The sequence below is a fragment of the Macrotis lagotis genome, chromosome X (assembly GCF_037893015.1).
Source record: "Macrotis lagotis isolate mMagLag1 chromosome X, bilby.v1.9.chrom.fasta, whole genome shotgun sequence".
In the NCBI taxonomy this organism is placed as follows: Eukaryota; Metazoa; Chordata; class Mammalia; order Peramelemorphia; family Peramelidae; genus Macrotis; species Macrotis lagotis.
In genome coordinates, this window is record NC_133666.1 from 556,961,777 (window position 1) to 556,985,801 (window position 24,025).

A 24,025-nucleotide genomic window follows, 5' to 3' on the forward strand; every position below is an offset into this window, starting at 1 on the left:
TGCTTTGTTCTCTTTTCTCCTTGATTACTTATAACAGAGAAAATATGAGAAATGACCTAACCAAGCAAATTTAAACTGTCAAGTTAAAGGTTTTAAAAATAAATTTATAAAATTAAGATGAAAAGTTGTTAGAAATTATGTCATCAAATGCCCTCATTTTACAAATCTTAGTTTTGGGGTCTTCTAATTGGACTCCTCAAATTACAAAAGATGAGATGAGGCTTTGAGAAATAAAATAATTTGCCCAAAAGACTCCTTGCCATTAGATGGCAGAGTTGAGATTTGAACCCATTTGTTAACCCAATATTGTTGCTGGGAGTGGTTTGGTTTGTTTTCTGCATTTTAAGATAATTGATTTCTTTTGTAATCCTAGGTATTATTATTATTATACATGTAAAACTTTATTCTGAAAAGCATTTTATTGTCTATATTGTGGGGGGGGCAGTTATGTAGCTCAGTGGATAGAACAGTGACTGGACTTGGAAATCAGGAAAACAACTTCATGAGTTCAAATTTGACCCCAGAAACAGGCTAGCTTTGTGACCCTAGACAAGTCACTTAATTAACCCTTTTGTCTCAGTTTTCTCATCTTTGAAGTGAGCTAGAGAAAGAAATGGCAAGGTAAAGGCAAGAAAACCCCAAAGAGAAAGTGTCCACAACTGAACAACAATAATAAGGCTTCATTGGATTGTCAAAGGAATCCATGACAGAAAAAAATGTTAAAAATCCTTGTTCTACACCAAAATAATATTCTGAGAATATAATTACTTTACTCAAGTAATTGAGCTGGTCGGTTACAAAGCTAGAACTAGGATTCATCTGTGAAAATATATAATTTGTGATGCTTTTTAAGAAAATAAATGACTTCTTTTTTTTCTCTCCCTTCTTCTTCCTCTTCCCGCCCTATAAAGTCCCCTTAGTATGAACTTGCTGATATAATGTAAAGACACATTTGAGATTGAATTTTGTTGTCAGCTTAAAGACTCAAGATGGGAGAGTTGAAAGAACCCTTAAGAATTTGTTATTCTGCAATATTAACTTTTTTTTTAAGATGACATCCTATTAAGAGAAACAGTATACTAGGAAGAATAATGATTTTGGAATCAAGAGACTTGGGTTCCAATAATGCCTCTGAGACTAACCAGGGACAAAGTCACACATTATTTCCTTTCTCTCATGTCACAGTCTTATCTATAAAATGGATACTATACTAAATACTATAATATCTAGTTTAAACAGGGTTGTGTGACTGGCACAAAATAGATAGTAAATATCAATAAATAAGCTAGGCAAATGTCAGTCATTATATTTTTATGATCAAGTGTAAACAGCAGAATACCAACATGTTCAATGATCTATAGATTTAGAACAGGAGTGCTTAATCATTTTATTTGTCTTGGGCCCATTTGGAAGTCTGGTGAAGCCCACAGACACTTTCTCAGAATAATATTTTTAAGTAATTGAAGGGAAAATTAAATGTTAATTTGAAGTTAATGAGAGTAAAGTCACAGCATTTTTTTCCATTCAACTTCAGAGATCCCTTTAAAAAAATCATCTATAAACTTCTTGGGGAGTAACTTCATGCTAAGAACAGATTTAGAGATAGAAGGGATCATAGAGGTTAAGTCCAATCCCCTCATATTACAGATGAAGAAAATGAGGCACAGAAAGGTTAAGTGACCTTCCCACAGCTGTTAGTGTCAGAGGTAGGGCTCTGAACCCAGGTCTTCCTGAGAGTGCCTTCCACTATAGCATTCTGCCTCTCATAAATTTGCTAGCTTTTTGAGTTTGAGTTGGATGTGTATGTATTTTTGTGGTAACTTGTGCCCTCTCATTATGCATTCTCTCTCTCTCTCTTTCTCTTTCTTCCTTTTTCTTTTTCTCTCTCTCCCTCAGATTTTCATCACTGTGAATTGCCTAAGTACAGACTTCTCCTCCCAAAAAGGGGTGAAAGGGCTTCCTTTGATGATTCAGATCGACACGTACAGTTACAACAATCGAAGCAATAAACCCATTCACAGAGCTTACTGCCAGATCAAGGTCTTCTGTGACAAGGTGAGTGTAGATAACAATCTGACAGGAAAAATCTTTGTATGTAGATATTATTCATGATGGAATTTCCGCTTCTCTTCCCACCACCCCTGAGAGGTTGGTGTCAAAGTTATCTCCCAGACAGTCATACTGTGAAAAGCCACTCTTTGCTAGCACCTTCTTACAAAATGTCAGGACCTGACTTTTGACTCTCACCAGAGTCAAAATCACCAATCAACTGCCTTCTTGGTCAGTCCCTTTGGTAGCACCCTTAAAGACTGGCTTGCAACTGATTTATAGCTCTAGCTTGCATAGAATAACTGAGTCCAGGAGTTGAAAGCGTCTTCAAGTTCACCTGGTCTAACTTGTTTGTGTTTAGACAAGAATCTCTTGTCTCATATCTCAAGTGGTTATCCAACCTGTACATAGATTGGGAGAATTGAGTCCCTCCTGAGGCATCTCCCAGCACTCCTGGGTAGCTCTACTTTTTAGACATTTTTTTCTTACATTATAAAGTCTAAATTTATTTCTTTGAAAATTCTACTTTTTTACTGACTTCTCATCCTTTGGCACATCCTTTGGTAGAATTTCTGTCCTTTTCCAATATAATTTCCCTTCAGACATTTGGAAAGTTATCCTGTCTCCTCTCAGTTTTTCTTTTATTTTTCTTTAAATGATAACGTGTTCACAATTCCTTTGACTGCCCTTTATGCAGCATAAATCTTGGTCCTTAGCTATTCTAGCTGTCCTTCTTTGGATACTCTCTGACTTGTCAACATGATTACTAAATGTGGCACTGAAGAATGATTGCACTACTCCAGATGCTGTCTGACCAAAGCAAATTACAGCAGTGCTATCACTGTCCCAGGTTGAAAGAGTGTCAAAATCAAGAAGACCCAAGTTCTGGGGGGAGATAGGTGGCACAGTGGATAGAGCACTGGCCCTGGAATCAGGAGGACCTGAGTTCAAATCCACCCTCAGACACTTGATAATTACCTAGCTGTGTGATCTTGGGCAATTCACTTTACTCCATTGCCTTGTAAAAACCAAGAAGACCTGAGTTCAAAGACTGTCTCAGACACTTACTGGCTGTGTGACCCCAGGCAAGTCATTTAATCTCTCTTTGCTTCAGTTTATTTATTTACAAAATGGAAATAATAAGAGCACTTTCCTCCCAAGGCTACTGTGAGAGCCAAATGATATACTATATAAAGCAATTCACAAACTTTAAAGCATTATACAAATTGTTATTATTATTATATATTAATATGCACAACTTTTATTAAAATGTATAATATATTAAATATATGTGTACCTTGGCTATCATATCACACTGTTACCTCAAATTAATCCTGCAACCTAAAACCCTAGATCTTTTTCCTCAGTGATATACTTGTAAGCATAGGTGTATACAGATCCAAACCAAGAGTGAATGCATGAGCAGAGGATACTCACTCTCTATACATACATATGCCTTTGAAGCTGATGTTTTACACCTGTGTCAACTTGGATCAAGTAGATCCAAGTACCTGGTGTTCTAACATCTCTTTATAAACTTGATTCTCTCATTCATTGTTCTGGCTATCCTTTCTGCTTTGTGTCTTCTGCAAATTCAATGTGCTTCAGTCAATTAAATATCTTCAAACACCAGCTAGATGGTTTTTGAGTGAATGAATATTTTCTAATGGGTTCCCATGTTCACACAAAGTAGGACAAATCTTTTCCCTCTTCTACACAACAGCCTTTTAGGTAGTTAAAAAGGTAGCCTGCCTCCTCAAGTTTTTTTTTTCCTTTAAATGATAAAATGTACACATGGAAAAGGGTCTGGATAGGGAATACTTCTAGCTCGGACCAGAGAATGCCCAAGTGGGTTAGTAACTAAATATTCTAATGCATTTTTGGTCCTAAGAGAGTATTGTTCTTTAGACAGGAAGACTTAGATTTAAATCGTGCTTCAAATACTAATTAGATTTATGATCCTGGGCAAATTTCTTAGGCTTTCAAACTTTTAGTTTTCTCATCTGTTGTTGCTGAGTCATTTCAGTTGTATCTGACTTCATGACTCCTATTTGGGATTTTCTTGGCAAAGAGACTGGAGTGGTTTGCCATTTCCTTCTCCAGCTCATTTTACAAATGAGGAAGCTAAAGCAAACAGGACTAAGTGACTTGTCCAAGATCACACAGCTAATAAGTAACTAATGCTAGATTTGAACTTAGGGCTATGTTCCTAACTCCACAATCAACATTCTATATACACAGTGCTATCTAGTGCCTTCTCATCTGTACAGTGGGAATAACGATAGTTCTAATTTTTATCCAACCAGGTTGTTATGAGAGTCAAATGGGATAATATAGAAAACACTATGTAGATAGAAAAGTGTTTTAAAAATCTTATAACCTGACATAAATGCCAGTTATTGTCAATTTTCCAGAGAGCCTATTATATAATTATTGCCACATTTTAGAGATGGTGTGTTGTATTCTGGCATTATCTTTGGCTTGGGTATTAAGCTCCCTAAATAAGGTTTAAATATCTATAGTTCTTCAACTGATGAGGATTTTGTTGTGCCATTAGTAATATTTCTTTGAGAAGATGTCAGTTCTCTTTGATAAGGTTAACCCCTTGTTGAAGCAGATATCCTTTCTTTAACCTGGGCAACTCTATTTGACACCAGATTGAGAATATTTGATTGATTTGTGACTGATTCATAAACCTAGGCTACCTTTAAATGCTACCTTTAAAACCCAGAGAGCTTAGAGAAGACACAAACTGAGGAGAGAAAGGCTACTCAGACAATGACAAGTGGGAGGTTGAAGCTGGAGGTGGGACTAGGGAGAGAAGCCAGTGAAACACACATTGACTGAGCTTTCTGAATGGAAACTCCGTATTGGAGGAAGCGAGGAAGTGAAGCACACTAGAGAACACCTGCTAATGGTGGCCTTAGAAAAATGAGAAGTACCCAGATGATCTTTTCAAAATGGCACCATGGAGAAACATGGACAAAGAAGGAAAGAGTTACTGGGCCAGTCCTCCTGGATCCAAAAGAGATAATACCTGGGAACACTTCTTAACATTTATTGTATGTATTGTAACAACCCTGGGAGGTAGGTGCTACATATTATCCCCATTTTAGAGATGATGAAACTGAAGCAAACAGAAGTTCCATGACCTGCCCAGGGTCATACAGCTAGAAAGTGTGTAAGGCTATTTTGATCAGATCTTCCTGACTCCAGGTACAGCCCTCTATTCACTGTGTCACCTAATTGTCCCTCAGTAATTACCCCAAAATAGGGTTCAGGATGTTGAGCTAAATTGTTTTTCTTTAACCTTTCTAATTTCCCCAAAGTCTAGGCTTGAATGGGTTGATCTGATTTCAGATAGTTTTGATTATAAGTTAACCTTCATTGACTCTGGTATGGGTAATTTGGCAATTTTAAAACATGTCTTTATTTCCACCTGTGCAGGAGGCATTTCATTAATGGTAAAACATTTTTATTTGGTCATTAAGGAGATAGAAAGCAGTGCTTAAATGCATTTAAATTCTGGTTTGACTGGTTAATCTAGATCTCAACAGTCACTTAAAGAGTCAAAAAGGGACTTCTAGGAGGGCAACTCTCACCAACATGGACATTTGAGATTATTCCCCTAAGAAAAAGTCTAGTTTTTGTGAAAGGTATACTTTTAGTCACTTAAGAATGAGTAGTGAGCATAATTTAAAGAAGGAAATAGGCTGAAACAGATTCCATTTATTAATTTTACAGCTATGGCAGTGCCTCACTTACTTGGTGGTCAGAGATCCAGCAATTTGAAAGTCAGTAGTATAACTGAAAGAACTAAAGTAGGGGAGGAGGAAGGGAAACAGAAGGTAAAAGTTTTCATCTTTATATCACAGAACTTTCCATTATGGAGGGTGTGTGAGTAGAGGCTACCAGGGCTTCCAAGCTACCAAGTACCCAGCAATCTCTGGCCCATTTCCCTGCATACTTCCTATAATTTGCCAACAGGATTTCCCTGTTATTATCTTAAACTTAGCCCTCAGTAACCTCTTTCTTCTTGGTCTCACACTACCCTGTTGACATAAATTAACAGAGTTTCTTAACATATCCCCTCCCCATTAATCATAAGGTATACTAGAAGCTACTTAGAAATAATCCCCTCCTCTTCTCCCTTACCAAGACCATGACTAGATAAATGTATGACTCTACTGCTGATATATGACTTTGACTGTGCTGGAGAGATATGGAGATGACTGAGAAGGGAATAAGCATTTTATCTACCACCTTGTACTAAGAACTTCACAATTATTATCTCATTTAATCCTCACCTCAAACCTATGAGAAAGGTACTGTTATTATTCCCATTTCACCATCGAGGAAACTGAGGCAAACAGAAGTTAAGTGACTTGTTTAAGGTCAAACAGCTAGTAAATGTCTGAGGTCACATTCTATGCTGTCTGAAATTTTTTTTTTAAATCCCCTTATTTCTAACTCAATGTTAATTCAAAAAGTAAAAGATTTTTATGAGTCAATATATTGGCTATGATGGAAATATTTTTGAAAAGTAGCCTTGTTTTTGCAGAAAATCATAGGATTTGAAAGCATCAAGTGACTGTAGACATCAACTGGTCTAACTCCCTCATTTTACAAATGTGGAAATTAAAGCTTATTGTGGGCAAAGGACTTGCTCAAAGTCAGCTTGATCAAAGATAGTAGGTAGCTGTAAATAAGGGTGACCTGGAGTATAGAGTGTTAAACCTGGAAACATGAAGACCTGGAGTTGGGTTCAAATCTCCCCTCTAAGAATATTAAGAATATAACCCAAAATGTTAATTTGGGCCCCAATCTGCCAATTCCAGAATCAATTCTCTTTCTTTGGAAAAGGCCATGCTGCCTTTCCACACAATCAAGTCAGATAAATAATACAGTAGCAGAGGGCTAGATAGGATAAATATAAAGCATCTGCAAACTTTAAAGTGCTGTCAAAATGTCAAACTTTGATTAACTCATGGAAAAAACAATCATTAAATCCAGTATCTTCAGAACAACTTTGTGATTTTTTTTAGAAAACTCAATTTGTGAGCTGCCAATTTTCTGAACACTTTCATAAGCAGCATAAAAGATCCTTGGTGCCTGTGAACCAAGTACTCCTAGGTTTATATACATCAATCACAAGCATTAACGAAGTAATTTGGCACCAAAAGGGACAATGAAACAATGCCCTTATTTTTGAAGGGGAACAACCAAATCTGTACACATATACTAAATTGAGTGTCACTGATGGTAAGAGGTTGATGAAGGATTAGGAAAGTCTTAAGGCAGAGGGGAGGTCCTGGTCTGAACTTTGAAGGAAAATGATATAAGAGATAGAGTTAAAAAGGGATTTTAATCCCAGGTGTGGAGAGTAGTTGTATAAAAGAGTAGGGATAGGAAGCAATGTTATTTGGATGAGGAACACCAAGAATATCAGTTTGGCTGGAAAGGGAGCATCATATAAAAAGACTAGAATGGTAAGTTGGAGTTAGTGTGGAAAGGGACTTATATACCAAATAGACGGGTTCTTGTGATACTAGAGGTATCACATTGGAATTTAAATTTATAGACTGAGAACACTGGAATTTAAATTTAAACCTTTATAAATACTGTTCCTTCAAGATCCGATACAATTTAACAATAGAGTTTGTGTTTATAAAATATAATTACAGCTCATTCAAAGATTGGTTAATTGGTTCCTTATAGAATACAGAATAATGACTGGATAAACAAATTATTTTTTGTCTGGATTTCATCATATTTTTCTTTTATAGTAGAAGAATATTTTAGATCTACAGACTTAACAAAACAAAACTCTTCAGTTGGTAACCTGTTGTAAACCTCAGTCTTGAGGATGCAGAATTTGTGTAAACTTCCTTCTTGTCTATGTTGTTACATTGATTTAGGCTATTCACAGGATTGGAGAATTTAGAGATTTATAAAATCATTTGTGGGCTATATTTGGTCAAACGTTTAATAAATTCACCCCTAAAATGTTGCTAGATTTATCGAATTTGGAGTCCCACCTGTGGTTGCCTTGGCAATGCTATGCCAATAATGGCCTGCAGTCTGGGGGTCCCTTGCCCCTGCTAGGGTGTTATAGCCAGTAGAAAAATCTACTTCAGGAAGGAGAAAGTTGCTCTATCAGACATCTATCACATGGTCCTTTACATTTCCTTTTCATGTTTAATTTTGTTTGGATATAGAATTCTAGTAAAAGTCAAAATACAAAGATAACTTGCAGAAAATTAAGGCTAAACTTACTTTTGCAAAAAACCCTTCATACATTCACAATGAAGAATTTATTCTTTCAAAGAAGGGCTTCCTCAAAATAGTTTCATGCCTATTTTTTGAAATGGTGAAGGACTCTCTTCAACACCTCATGAACTAAGTCTATAAATGAGATCCTGGCACTGTTAGAGGCTGACAGGGAGGTTGTCATGGTGTTAATGACCCAGAAGTCATGGTTCAGGGCTTCAGACACAGATGATAAAGAAGACTTTGTTCAGGGAAGGAAAGCCCCTTGCCAAAGGACTTCAAGAGCATTTGATTCTATAGTTAAGTGTGCAGAATGAGACCCATGTCTCAGTTGGATGAGAAAGAGGAAAAGGATAAAAAAAAAATCACTTTCCTTTTTGTAAACCTTTCATTTTAAATTGTATTTTTATTCTGAATTTAATGAACATGCAAAATTATGCAAAGCCAAACAGAAAAGGATTAAGAAGATTATAAGTAAAAATGCAAATTTTTAAAAAGTTTGCTTCATTAAAATATATTATAAATTTAGTATTACTTTCAAAGTTGTATTCTTTATCTATGTTTCTTTCTGAACTAGATTTCTCTTCTGTACACTAAAAAAATGTGTCAGTGACTCTTACTTATTTATTTTCAGGGGAAGGGGACAACTTTATCAAATTATTTTTAAGGAAGAAAACTCCAGGTTATCTCAGTCTATAACTATCCATGTGGTCTGTCTCCTATTGAAACACTATCTAAAACTATACCTTTTAAAATTGATGCTTCCAATGATGCCCTTAAGTTATAAGTGAAGGTTAAGTTGTTAAGGGAAATATATGTTTGTGTGTGTGTGTGTGTGTGTGTGTGTGTGTGTGTGTGTGTGTGTGAATTAGATGGATTTCCACAAATGACTTAAACTAAGATATCTCAACATTGAAAGAGATAACTTTCAGGCATCTGAAAGTTAACAGTCTCATTTGCCACATTCTTGAATCAGTTTGGATACTTCAAGTATCACTTAACATAAATTTGCATGTGCTTTATATTTCCCAAAAAGCTTTTAAGTGCTCCAGTGGAAAGTAGACTAGTCAAGGGTTAGTCCCAATTTCTTTTTTAAATCACTAACACACACACACACACACACACACACACACACACACACACACACACACACACACACACACACACTGCTCTACAGGATTCCAGAGCTATAGTCAGTCAGTTAAGATGAGTAATTATGGTTCTGATTTGAAGTTTTTTAAAAATACTTTTTTGTTTACTAGATATTTTGCAGTTAAAAAGAGGTAGAAAGAAAGTAATATTACTCAGCAATGGTACAAATCAGTATTATTCCATGGATGGATTGTATGGAACAGTAGTTTCATCATAGTATCCTAAAAGTATTAATATGGGTCATGATAACCTGCCAATGTCTTTGGGTAGTTTGAGGGATATAGAAATTTAAGGACAATTGGTATAAAACATGCCTTTGTACATTGGCATTTATTTATCTATTTAATACCATATATTCAAGAAATAATGTGGTATATAGAAGAGAGGTGCAGTTTTGGAATCAAGAAGACCTGATTACATCCTTAACAACTCCCTAAGCCTATAAATTATCAATGATTTAGTGAAAGGAGTTACTTAATAGATTTAATGGGACCCAATGGAATCCCAAATTGGACTGAAAAGGAACTCATCACCTAAATAAATGTACCTACACACACACACACACACACACCATAGCTAGACTTATGATTTCATTTATTTTAGAGAGTCCCTTTTGGAATCTCTGTTCATTTAATGTAGATTAGCAATTCCTTTGTGATTTACAAAATAACCTGAAACACTGAGAGCTTAAATCACAAGTCCATAATCATAGAGCTATTATAGAATATACCCAAAGGCAGAACTCTCTATTCACTATTGCCTCTTGCTTTATCCTCTCTCTCTCTCTCTCTCTCTCTCTCTCTCTCTCTCTCTCTCTCTCTCTCTCTCTCTCTCTCCTTCCCTCCCTCCCTCCAAGGTTATGTGTGTATATGTGTTTACAAATATACTCACTGAAATAATCAGCAAAGCTACTTCTATAACTGCCCTATGATTAGATCAGATGTGGAATGAGAGAACTAGACCAGGGTTGTTTCTGGGGTCTTTGTTGTTCGTGCTATTTTGGCATTAGAAAAGAATACATGTCTGAGAGGGGTAAAGAATGCAAGTTACCTTTCTTTGTTCTCCTATTGTTAAGCACAATGACTTGTGTAGAGTAAGGATTGTTGATTGATAGATTAGACTTTGTGAATAAACTGAGTCCCATTCAAAATGGCAAAAATTCATACCCAGAATGTTTTTCTACAAGCCAGTATATTGTCATTTTATTAATTAATGAGTTAAGCAGGAATGGACAGTAGTATAAAATTTTGTCAGCAGATGGCACTACACTGAAGTCACTAACCAAATGATTTCATCCTATCTTCAGTCAATTAGTCCATGGGGCCTATAATATGCCAGTAATTGTTTTAAGGGTGATTATAATAGAGAAGTGGAGGAGGAAGTGAGGAGTAAGGTATGGGGGATGGTTAGGGGTAGGTGGGAGGCTGAGAAAGAGTGATGGATGACTAGAATGACCCCTTGGTTTTGAATCTAGGTGATTGGGAGGATCATAGTACCCTCAGTGGTAAAATAGATAGTAGAAAGAATGGAGAATGAATTCTTTTTTAGATATATTGCATTTAGGATATCTAATGAATATTTGAAATCTCCACTATGCAATTGGAAATGAAAGACTGAAGGTCAGAAGAGAGCTTAGGGATGGAAAAAAAATAGATCTGAAAATCATCTGGGGGCGGCTAGGTGGCGTAGTGGATAGAGCACCGGCCCTGGAGTCAGGAGTACCTGGGTTCAAATCTGATCTCAGATACTTAATAATTACCTAGCTGTGTGGCCTTGGGCAAGCCACTTAACCCCGTTTGCCTTGCAAAAACCTAAAAAAAAAATCATCTGTGTAGAGAAGACCTTTGAATTTTTGGTAGCTAATGAGATCTCTAAGTGAAATATTATAGAGGGAGTAGAGAATAAAGCCCAAGACATTTATCTTTAGTGGGAGTAACACAGACAAAAAGTTAGCAAAGGAATCTGAGAGCATGTGGTCAGATAAGTAGGAGGTGTACCAGGAAAGTGCAATGGAGTCAAAACCTAGGGGAAAGAGAGAATCAAGGAAAAGTGGATACTCAGTAGTGTGAAAGGCTGCAGAGAGGTCATGGAGGAGAACTGAGAAACAGACTATTAGATATGACAATTTAGAGATCACCGGTAACTTTGGATTGAATTTAGATGAATTTAGAAGTCAGACTATAGAGAATTTTTTAAAAAGTGAGAGGAAAGAAAGTGAAGGTGTCTATTTTAAGTGGCCTTCTCAGGGAGTTTAGGCACAAAAAAAAGGTTTCTAAAAGAAAACAATGGGTTTATAAGGAAATACTGCTCCAAATTATTTGAAAATTAAGAGAAAATATCTGAATGTCTCTGCCTCTACCCTGTTCTAGGGAATTGGCTGTCAGTTGGACTGACCTTTTATCTTTTTTTAAAAAGTATTTTTATTTATTTCTTTTTCTAACAACATGCAGCAATAGCTTTCATTATTCATTTTTCGCAAGGTTTTGAGTTTTGTGGTTTTTCTTCCTCTCTCCCTTCCTTGCCCCCCCCAACAGAAAGCAATCTAATATCCTGACCCTTTATCTTTACACAGACAGTCCATGTGGTCAACATCATTTATTAAAATACAATAAAGTAAAATTAGCTAGTGACTGCAAGTTCTCCCACCACATAGATCATTCCACCCAAGTCAGTCTTTGGATCATGGGAAAGATTAAAGAATTGTGTTCTGTAAACAACAGGGAAGTGAAGTACTTATTGGAATTTTGGGATTGGTTTCCTGATCTCATTCCCTTAGCTTTTACAGTTATCTTTCTCTGCTTGATGGTCTATCTCACCATCTTGGTGTCTTGGTCTCATCTCAGTTGCAGGTTTTCCATCTCAGCTTTTATATTTTTCTAGGATCTGCCCCATCACAGGTGATAGTCTCAATGGCAATGGTGACATTAGCAACACCAGCTCTCAGAGGGCTTTGCCCTTCAATCCTATGTCTTAGCTTCTGACTAAATTGGGGGAAAATAGTTGAATGGGAGTTCCTTTCAAGGACATAAGAAGAGGAAGCCTGGAAAGTTTTGTCTTCACACAGTTCCTCCACTCCCAGATGTGGTAGTATTTGATTTCTCTCCTTGAGAATTCTATGGGTGCCTCATCCCTTACTGTGATAAATGTTCATTATAGAACCAAATCTATTTATCCTTGCCTCAGAGAACTTAGTTTTTTTAAAATAATATTTTATTTTCCCCTCACTATATGTGAAAATAATTTTTAGCATTTCTTTAAAGTTTTGAGTTGCAAATCCTGTCCCATCCTCCTTCCCTTCTCCCTCCCTGAGATGGTGAGTATTTTGATATAGGCTATGCATATGTAATCATGTAAAAAAATTTCCATATAAGGCATTTTGTATAAGAAAATGACCCAAAAAAGAAAAAAAGGAAAGAAAAAAGGGGAAATAGTATGCTTTGGTCTATATTCAGATACCTATGATAAAAGTAAGGAGCATTTGTCAGCATGAATCTTTTGGAATTGTCTTGGGGTCCATGTATTTCAGAGAATAGTTAAGTTATTAGATGTTCCTGTGTATAATGTTCTGGTTCTGCTCACTTCTTGCTCACTCAAACTCTGCATTAGTTCATGTAAGATTTTCCAGGTTTTTCTAAAACCATCCCAACAGAGAACTTTCACATAGAAATGGTGATTTAAATATGTTATCATTGTCTTTTCATTCATTTGGACATTTTAAGAGGAAAAACTACTGAAGAGTAAGAGAGACTACTCCTGGAAGAAGTAGGAAAGAACTCATATGTAGGGAACCAAGTCCCCAAAACATAAACAACAACCAAACACTCCCCCCCCAAATTTTTTTCTTCTTTCTCTATCATAAGCAATAACACAAGTAGCCATCATAACTTTGAAACCCAAAAGTAAAGAGAGATTCTGAAAATTCTAAAAAACAAAAAAAGGCAAATGGTCTTTTTAACTTGTTTTTTGTATGGGAAAATACATTCAGAGTTTCAACCTGGGAGATCAAATCATATCTTCCTCCATTTCCATTGAATAAGGGGGCTTCCCAGGTTCAAGTCAATTAAAACCTATATAGCTATTTCTTTATACTGTTGAAGAGGCAGTGGGATTTTGTCATAATGTTGTTGTTTAAATGACCCCTTAAACTCAAAAGTCTAAAAAAAGAAAGTCTATTTATAGTCATTTGCAGTAGCAAGCAGCAATGTCAGATTGCTTTTCTTCCCCTATTTTAAAGCTGCTCATTTAAAACTGTAGTATCTAAGGCAAATTGAATTTCCCCCCCCCAGCTTTCATAGTTTCATTTTGATTTCTTATTAACAAGCAGATTCCCATAATGAAGCCCTTGTATACTGTATGCTCCTTTTAAAATCTTACACATTTGAATCTGTTACTTAAAGCAAACAAATATATCTTCAGAATTTAAACAATTTATTTGAATCAATTTTTTTGGTCATCCAAGGATAAGAGGTTTGTTATTACAGCAAACAGCAGGTGTATACGGTATAAAAGTTGAGAAATTTTCTCAAAATAAACCTAGGCAAACAGAATACTCATTTAACAAGCAAACAAGAAAGTTCCCACCTCTCAAGAGGTGAAAAAGGAATTATAGCATAAAGCATTCCCACCTTCTAGAGTGAACATTGGAGTTGGGAGAGTTATTTTCAGATAAATGTATTTGGTATTTATAGCATATTGTACTCACATGAAGGAGATGTGTACTTCTGCTCTTTAAGGACAATTGAAAAAAAATCTTTTAAAGAGGTTCATCTCACAATTTTGGTTTATACACCATGGATCCTACAAAGAAAGAGTTTTTGAAATGACTCAACCTATTGTCTCTTTTCATTATCTTGTCCAAAACTCAATATCTTTTGTTTGAGTCACTGAGAAGTCAGAAGCTTCCAACTGAATAGAAAAGGGAAATCTATCACAAAGAATGTTTGGTTAACAACAGGGCTGGTTATTCAGATAAATTAATATCCGCTACTGATGGGCTGGGAATAGAAAATAGAGAATCCGTCGATCTATTGATCTATTTGTAATGCATATATCTATATATAGGTACATTGTATATATATGTATGAAACTAATCTTCATCCCCCTTTATTTTAGAGAGGGTTAGGGGTTCAAGTTATTAAGTGATTGAATGTACTCTTTTGGTTCCTTTTACCAACTTCCTTATCTACCCAATTCAAGCCTTCATTTGAACTATTTCAAAAGCCTCCAATATAGACTTTTCCCTTTCTAATTCATTCTCCACATAGCTGCCAGACTGATTATTGAAACAAGTCTCACCATATCAGTCTTTTTCTCAAGACACTTCAGGGACTTCCTGCTGCTACTAGAAACAAAGAAATTCATGACATTTAAAGTCCTTCAGAATCTATCTTCCTAGGCTAATTATATTTTCTTTTCCTTTACTTTGTTTTGCAGTCACATTGACCTATTTGTGTTCTTTCCTACTTCCATGCCTTGGCACAGGCTACTCTGATGCCTGAAATGCCCCTTTCCTCTTGGCCTCATCTTGGAATCCCCATTTCCTTCAAGGCTCAGGTCCAGTTCTCCTCTCCTATTGTCGTTCAGTCCAATTCTTTCTGAGTCCATTTGGGTATAAATATTCAATTTCATTTGGAATATAAGTAATGGTCTCCAATAAAAAAAATCAAGGTTAAAGATACTGGGAGTGATGTGTCATTTTCTTCTCCAGCTCATTTTATAGCTAAGAAAACTGAGGCAAAGAGGATTAAGTGACTTGCCCAGAGTTACATACCTAGTAAGTGTATGAGACCAGATTTACAGATGAGTCTTTCTGATTTTAAGTCCACTGCACTACTCAACTGCCCCCAGAGATTTTTTCTGATTTGCCTAGTTGTCCCTATTCCCATTTCTTTTCAACAAATTACTTTGTATTTGTTGTTTTCTCCTTGTAAGTGCCTTGAGGATAAGGATTTTAAGTTATGTCTTTGAATTCACAGCACCAAGCTTGATGTCTGGCACAGAGTAGATACCTTATAAACACTTTTTGAATTAAATTGAATTGAAGTTAAAAAAAAGTTTTTAACCTATACCATTTGCACATAAATTACCAAACCAGATGGATTTCAGACTTCCTTTCTCCAGTAAAAAATAAAAGTATTTCCATTCATCTCTTTTATTGTCCAGTTTGTGATTTAAGCTAATAGATAAGTAAAGTTGCAGCCTTAATTAGAAGATGAGAGTTGTATAACACAAAAACATCCAATATGTGTCACTGGCATTTTCCCATAGATGGAATAAATACGAAACCTTGATTTTTTGCTGGAGACCATTGTTTACATTCTAAATGAAATTGAATGTTTATATCCTTTACAACTTGAGTTTTCTTTTTCTTTTAATTCACTAACAGCCTACTTGCATAAGAAAACTCTGAAAGAGTAGAGATGATTAAATTTTTTTCTTGCTATTTTCAGCATAGAATTGATGGAAACTATTTTTCAGGAATACCCATCTAAACAGATATCACTGTCTCTCTTATGTCTCTATATGAATTTACAGTCTTTCAAATGTCAATGATATATTTATATTTTCAAAGACTTTACTGGCATTTATTGTATGTAACAGATCCCTCTGACCACAAAAAGAAATTGTGTGAATCATTTTATAATATACAATTCATTTCCATTCCTCTTTAAGGCCATTTTCCCTAACAATTCTAACTCTTACTTTTCTCTCCCTCTCTGTCTTTTTGGAACTTCTCTTATACATGAACTCAGATGCATACTGTTAACATCTCTGACTTTCAGTATACTTACCAACAAAATGTGGAAGCTAGATTAGATTAATAATTTCTAAGGCAGAGGTTGGCAAATTGAACTTTGGTTCTAGGAGTAAATACAAACATTTAACAAGATGCATTTTTCCAGTTTTGAGGAAAGAAAAAAAGAGGGAAAGTGTCATTAGTGTATATCTCAATGTTATAAGAGGATCTTATCTCTTTGAGACCAGGGACTTCTACCATCTTTATCCTTGTAAATCCAGTGCCTGGCAAATAATAGCCTAATATGTATTTATTGAATGGATTCAATTGAGTTAAATCAATAAAACTACAATTGGTTTTTATCTAAGCTTACAGAATTGTTTCTTTTTAAATTGTTATTTATTTAAAGCAATGGGATTAAGTGACTTGCCCAAGGTCACACAGCTAGTGTCTGAGGCTAGATTTGAACTCAGGTCCTCCTGATTCCAGGGCTAGTGCTCTATCCATTGCACCACCTAACTGCTCTTAGAATTGTCTCAAAGGATATCTGAAAAGACTGAAGAGGGGTGGGATTGAAAGAGGGACTACTTATGTGCTTAGGCTGTTTTTTTTGCCCATTGTAACTCAAATAGTCATAGATTTCCCCTCAAGTGAGCAAAAACAGATTCAAATGGTTTATTACAGAAATTTATTCAATTGTTTCCATTTTGCCTCCATTTATCGTTTTGTCAGTTTCATCCTTAAATATTCTCATGATGATCTGGCATAATTAACTGGCTTTCTCACCAAGATTATAAACTACTTGTTGCTGTTTTTATAAGACTATAATGCTAATAATCCTTTCATCAGATTTTATATTCTATATTGGTATTCCTCTTGACTGCCATATGTCTCTGTCCAAGAAATAAAATGTTTCCTTGATGAAATAGTTCCAGGATTCTTTTGGCCTCCTCACTGTGCCAATTGCTTTCTATATGCTAGATTTCAATAGAAAATGATTTAATACACATTGCTGAGTGCTCTTTTATTCATTGGATATTTCTTGTGCTGAAAACTCATTTAAGTATGTCCTTCAAACTGTTTAATTATAATTTAGTTATATCTTCTCATTTTTATTTTTTCTTCTAATTTCATATTGATTTTTTTGATCTTTGCTCTAAAATTAATGATCCTACTTGATATAGACAGCTGATTCAGGAATAGTTTTTACATCAATAACCATTCATTTCCTATTTTTTTAGACATAGTTTAAATATTTGTGATATTATTTAGTGTTTATCATATCCTGTCCCTTCCAATGCTCTTCTTATTTTTTTTTAATTTAAGGCAATGTGGTTGTGACTTGCCCAAGGTCACACAGTTAGGTAATTATTACGTGTGTGAGGTTGGATTTGAACTCAGGTCCTCCTGACTCCAGGGCTGGTGCTCTATCCACTGCACCACCTAGCTGCCCCCATCCAATGCTTTTCTTAAAAATATATTTTTTTAATATATATACATATAGAATCTTGATGTTTGTATAATCATAAAACTTTGGTTTTTAATTCTTGATTCTGAAACATTTTCATTGTACTTTTATATTGTTTTGCCTTTACATTAAGTCATAAGTGTTAAAGTATGTGTTGATTGAATTTGAAGGGACTTATCCAATTTTTCATAGAATTTCTGTGAATTTTTCTTCTCTGTATTGGGATATAAACTCTAGTTACCTCTATGCTGGTCTTTTTTTTTTTTTTTGGAAGATGATATGATTTCATTTGCCACAAAGACTTCTACAAAATCTTGCACAAATTAGAAAGCAATTGACAAAATAATATTTAACTGCACAAATTGTTACTAGCACTTATATAATATTACTTTTTAAAGTTTTTTGTGTGTTGTACATCAGGTTCTTATCAACATGATTCAGGTAAGCAGGATATGAACACGATAATCAAATTTAAAGAAATGAAAATATGTTGATCTTTTGTTTATGGTACTAATGAGCGCTGCAATGGTGACCAAGTATCCTATAAACTGTTTCTTGTTGCCTTAGTTGGCAGAGCAAACCTGTGCTGCCAATTCCTTTATTTAATGTTCCAAGGAGAATCTGTGAGCCATTCTTCCATTTAATGGAAAATTCCTTGTACCTTTTCTTCCACTAGTATGTTGACTCATTGAATATTAGACAGATCATATTTAGAATGCTATCAGTAAAGATAATGTTTAAGGTAATCTAAAAACACCATAATACTTAATACTCACTGTTTCTTTTTTCTTTTCTGTCAATCTGCTACCATTATTTGTCTTAAATTATGTTATTGTAGTTACTAGCATTACTTAATATTCATCATTGTCCAATAAGTTATTTTCTCTGAATGGATTTCAAATTGAAATTCTGTAGACAGACAAGAAAGCAAAACAAAAGAGAGAGAAGGTGGAATCACTTCCAAAGGAAAGATGGGTGACAATAAAGTGAAGAGGTCAGGAATGCAGTCTATACCAATAAATTGATCTTAGTTGTTTTCAAGAACTTTAAATATATCAAAAAAGCTTTCCCAGTTGAAGCCCTGACCACTCCTGAATTATGGAAATGGGACCCTACCCTTTTTCTCTTTTCTCTGGCTTGTTTCACATTCACCAAGCTGTATTGGATATGGTAGCACCCGGTAGCTCTGGGTGCTTTGTTAACATATCTGGCATTGTTTGTGTTTGTTTTCACTGTTAGGGAGCAGAAAGAAAAATCCGTGATGAAGAAAGGAAGCAGAACAGAAAGAAAGGAAAAGGTCAAGCAGCACAAACCCAGTGCAACAACTGTGAGTTTGACTGGAAAACTTGATATTTGCCATTTGCCACTATGACCTCATAAAATCTCATAAAATGAGATAGAGAAGACCTGGGTTCAGATTTTGTCTGACACTTACTGGTTGGATATTCATGGGAAAGTTATCTATTATCACTGAGCTTCAGAAAATGGGGATAATCCTAACTTGCTACCTACTTCAAAGAGTTGTTATAATGTCCAATCAGAAAATATATGTAGATAAGAAGGGATAGAGTCAATCTCACAGAAAACCATTTGTATATTAGGGGTGTCCTGAGTGTTCCTGGATCTTGACCACTTCTTGACTACATCATGTCTGATAAAGACATAATCTATGTAGGACAAGCATATGAACTTAAACTGTGATTTTTTTTTTTAGGGCAGCTTTTTCCCCGCAGGAAATTAATGAACTTTATCTAGGGCTAGGGCTGTGGTTGGGATTTCTAATTCAAAATAACTCTCAGTCACTAATTCTGCAATTCTGTTTAGCCACTGATGGGAAGTTGACAGCAATACCCTTACAAAAAAAGAGTGATATTACCTTCTTCAAGACAATGACTGACTTGGATTCCCAGCCTGTTCTCTTCATACCAGATGTTCATTTTGGAAACTTACAGAGGACTGGGCAGGTAAGTTGCACCTGCCATCCATGGGCATGAATCATAGACCCTGAAGGTAGAGGCAATCAACTATAGCAATGTGTTGTGTTGTGTTTTGTTTATTTTAAAGTACCTACTTGACAAAATGTCATAGTTTTGCTTACTGAAATTAGATTTTTTTTTAATGAGGAAGGGGATAAGGAAAAAGCATGAAAGTGGAAATTACTCTAATTAAAGACAAGAATAACCTGAACAATGGAGGAAGATAAAAATGTTTGAAGACCATTGGGAGCTTAAGAAAAACTTCTGATCCTTGCTGAATTGGCCTGATGCCATAGAGTGCCACCTGGTGGTAAGAAGTGAAGACATGCTCACAACCTTCCACTCTAGCACAGAAAGTCCAATAGGGAAATCTGAACATTTCTCAATTTGTTGGGGTTTTTTTTGCCCTGATTAGTTACCCATTCTTTTCGTAATAGATTCCAGGGTGTCAAAAAAGTGGTTACTTATAGAAAGGACAGGCTAACAGAGTAATTTAATAAGAAAGGAAGAATTAAAGTGTTCTGTTTTTTAATGGTTCTTTGTCTTTTGGATATGGCTCCCCAAATTGTTTTGCAAACACAAACTTGCCCAAATTGATGTTGCAAATGAAACAGAACAATTCCTACATCAAACCTATTCCCCAAGTTAGGTGACACGGCAGCACTTTATAAGTGAAAATTTGGAAATAGAGTAAAAAGATCCAGAATTGACTCTTGAAAAGAGAAGTGATCAGGCTTTCAGAAGCAAAGAACCAGGTTAAAATGAACTCAACTTTTTCTTTTATTTTCATCATTCATTGTGATTGAATATGACCATTCATTAAAAAATTAAAAAATATTTTAAACTGGAATGGTAGAAGAGAATTCAGTATATTTTTAGAAGTCATTTTTGAAACTTTAAAAAAAATCATTCTTGAATTATTCTATCCCTACCTTGAGTACTGTTTAAGTTTATTTATGTAGCTATGTAAGGGATAGAAGTATATTGTATGCTAGAACAGAAAAAGCGACTGCCCATATTTGTAGTCTCTTTGCCCTCACAAAACCTCACTACATACTGTCCAAGAGAAGAAAATTGTTGTTGTTGTTGTTATTATTATTATTATTATTTACTAACAGTAATTTGATTCTGGTTTCATGTTAAAGCCTTAAATACTAGCCTTTTCTTTGAAAACTTTCCTCTATAATTTAAGAAACCCCACAAAGCAATTATAAATGGGTAAAAGACAAATTTACTTTGAATGTACAGGCTACAGTATGGTTGGAGAGGATATGATTCTTGGCCATTATTAACAGTTTGGGGATAGGAGGAAAGTAGAACATTTTGGTTGAACATGGCCCCTTGTGCCCATCAGCCCCTACATCAAAGCAATTCTTTAATTGCTGCTTCCTCTGTTTCCCCCAAGCAGAAGATCTAATCAAAGCTCTGAGAAGAAGAGACAGTGATACATTTAGAATGTTTTAGTGACCACAGTTACAAAAGCTGCATTTCTTTCCACTCAATCCAGAAAGTTACAACACATCAATTCTCTGGAGATCAAGTTTCTTCAATCCTCAGGATCCCAAATTCTAAAAGCTAGTAGGGAAGAAGTAGAGAAGTAAAGGAGCATGGGAGAGAAGGAGCTGGATATGAGCACATAAGAACAAACTGACAAAAGTAGAGAACAGCCTATAGGTTATATAGATTATATAGTCTACACACTATATAATAGATTATAATCTATGTAAGTTAGTAGTATATTTGTTTTTGTATACTTTTATAGTATATATTGTATATTCTATTCTATGTAGAATAGAATTTTATGTAATATACTATAATAATGTGATATAATAAATATATTATTTATGATATATTAAATACTAACATATATTATTAATGTTATTATATTGCTATTATATAGTATATATAATAGCTTTATTTATATTATGTGCTATATAAATCAGATATAATGGAAATTAATCCATAGAGTACATAGTTTATGTAGCATATAGTAATACTGCCAATAATTATTAGTCCTTAGATTATAGTCTACAGAAGATTATATAATCTGTAGATTATAAAGTATATTATAGCCTTTAGTAGATTTATAATATGCATGTATATTCTATATTACAATGAATAGTATAAAATAAACTATAATACATAGTACTATAATATTTATAATACATAGTAAAATAGTCTTTAATAGATTATAGTCTTTATATAGACTATATCATATCATATCACATCATATGTCTTGAGCATTTAGTTGCTGATGTCAATAAAAGACTAACCCTATTTATGCAAAATTTAAGGACCATAGGAAGAATGATAGAAGACAAGAGATATAAAAGAAGTGAAGAGAAGAAGACAGGGAAGAGAACAGTGGAAATTAGAAGTGCCTATAGGAGTACCAAACAGTAGGCATTCTAATAGAGAAAAAGTGACACAGAAACAAAGAAGGTGATGGAACAGTTGAAGGATGGGAAGGGTGAGCAGCACACAGAGCTAGCTAAACCTTGATAACTCTTATGACTTGCATTGTTCAAACACTGAGGAAATATCAACCATAAGACCATAAGACAGGAGGCAGTCATTTATGTGTCTCATTAGCTATTGGTATGTCATAGGACAACTATACTATTGCTAGATAATCTCAGAACTTTCTCTGAGAAGCCTGGGATAAAGTATGGGAAGATTTACCATCTTCCTGCCTCTGAAGTGCTATTTCAGTGATCTAGCATCTTAAGCAGGATTTTATTCAAAATAGGAAATGCTATAGCAAAGACTTCATGAGAAAATTGATCAACTATGCAATTACCATATAGGACCTTTTAATGTTCTTGTATCATGAAGATATCTAATCTGAGCATTCCTTGTTCTGAGAAATCCATTAGAACTATAAAAATTAGGAAAAAAACTTAGAGAAAATTATGTCTTGGTGTTGTGTCTGCAGAGGTATTATCTGATACTAATGAAGAATAGTCATTCTATGGAATAAACTTTCCTCCAAGCACACATTATTGAAATGGTGAAAAGTGTTTCTCCTTCACACTTCATGAACAAAGTTGGTATATGTTAACTATATAAGGGTAAGTACAAGATGGCTAGGAAATGTCCGTGATCCTTTATTGCACACACAGATGATGTTTTAAAGTGACTAACCCAAAGACATGACCAGGTAGGCCAGTTAGGAGAAATAGATGATATATTCTGGAGAGTGAGAAAACTCCTTGGGAAAATAATGCTTCTCTCTTTTATGCACAAATTTATTTTGCAGAGAGGTAGACAGATTTTTCCTTTTGTTCTTATTTTTGCTTAGGAAGTTATTTGACTACATATTTGTGAAAGAGGAAAATTTCCTACCATCCCCTCTCACAAGGCAAGCTGACATCAGGTACTTTTCTAGGAAAAGCATTTCCAGGGGTTCAGTTGTAGGGGGTCAGTACACATTATGTTCTATGCCCCCTATTTGATCTATATCTCCAATTCATTATAATGAACAGTACTTATTAGAAGGACCCTCAATCATCAAAATATGGTTAAATTATGTTCTGTGTATCTTTTTTAAGAAGATAAAAAAATTGTACATTTTAAAAAGATTACAATTAAAAAACCAAAAATTTAATTAAGAGAAATCCAACACTTACAGGGATAACCTTCATTTATCTGGTGCAAACATCATCATGAATAATTTATTCTCTAAATCCTTTAGATAATCTGAGATTTTACAAAAGGAACAGCATCTAGGCTTGCCAGTCACTATTTAAGATTTGCCATTCCAATCTACCAGTGACGCCCTCCACTTCCTCACCCTTGGTGAAATGTGGATGAGGGAGCAATGATTTGAGGATCCTGGAACTTGAATGGCATGCCTGTCAGTTAGGTATCAAATGAAGGGGTGTGAATGACCTATACAGACACCTTGCCATGTTCAAGTTAAAAGATCCTTAAGGGATGGATGTATAAAGCAGTCTTGCAGTCAGTTTTTGGAAGTTACTAGGTTCTAAGTATCTATCTGTAATGCTCCTCAAGGAGCAAAGAAAATCATCTGAGTATTTGTCATAACTTTTAAAAGATCCATTGAACTATTTCCTTTCTGCTTGTTTATTTCATGGACCATGTAAAAAAGTTGATATCCCTCCCCTCAACCTTTGAGGTCTCCTTGAAAATTAGGAGGACCATCTGCAAGTGTATAAACTTGCTCAAATCAGATGCAATTTGTTTTGGACATTTTTGTTGTTGAGGGATGCCAGGACCCTCTATCCATTTTGAGCAATAAACTGAGAAATCAGAAGTTGATGCTATGGGATCAAGGGTTGCTTTTGTAGGTCCTTCCTTCCTAAAGAAGTCTTTTCCAGTATCACTACCTTTTGTAGCTTACAGATCTTGTTT

At 35.0% G+C, this 24,025-nt stretch overlaps 1 protein-coding gene across 1 annotated transcript in view; it reads left to right on the forward strand.

Moving 5' to 3' along the window:
* Positions 1-24,025, forward strand: part of GRHL2 (grainyhead like transcription factor 2) — a 210,453-nt gene that overhangs the window by 156,629 nt on the left and 29,799 nt on the right. Inside the window, exons 10-12 of the mRNA XM_074202113.1 lie at positions 1,897-2,055; positions 18,915-19,002; positions 19,500-19,639. Coding sequence (XP_074058214.1) covers positions 1,897-2,055; positions 18,915-19,002; positions 19,500-19,639 — 387 coding nt within the window. The remainder of the gene's footprint in view (positions 1-1,896; positions 2,056-18,914; positions 19,003-19,499; positions 19,640-24,025) is intronic.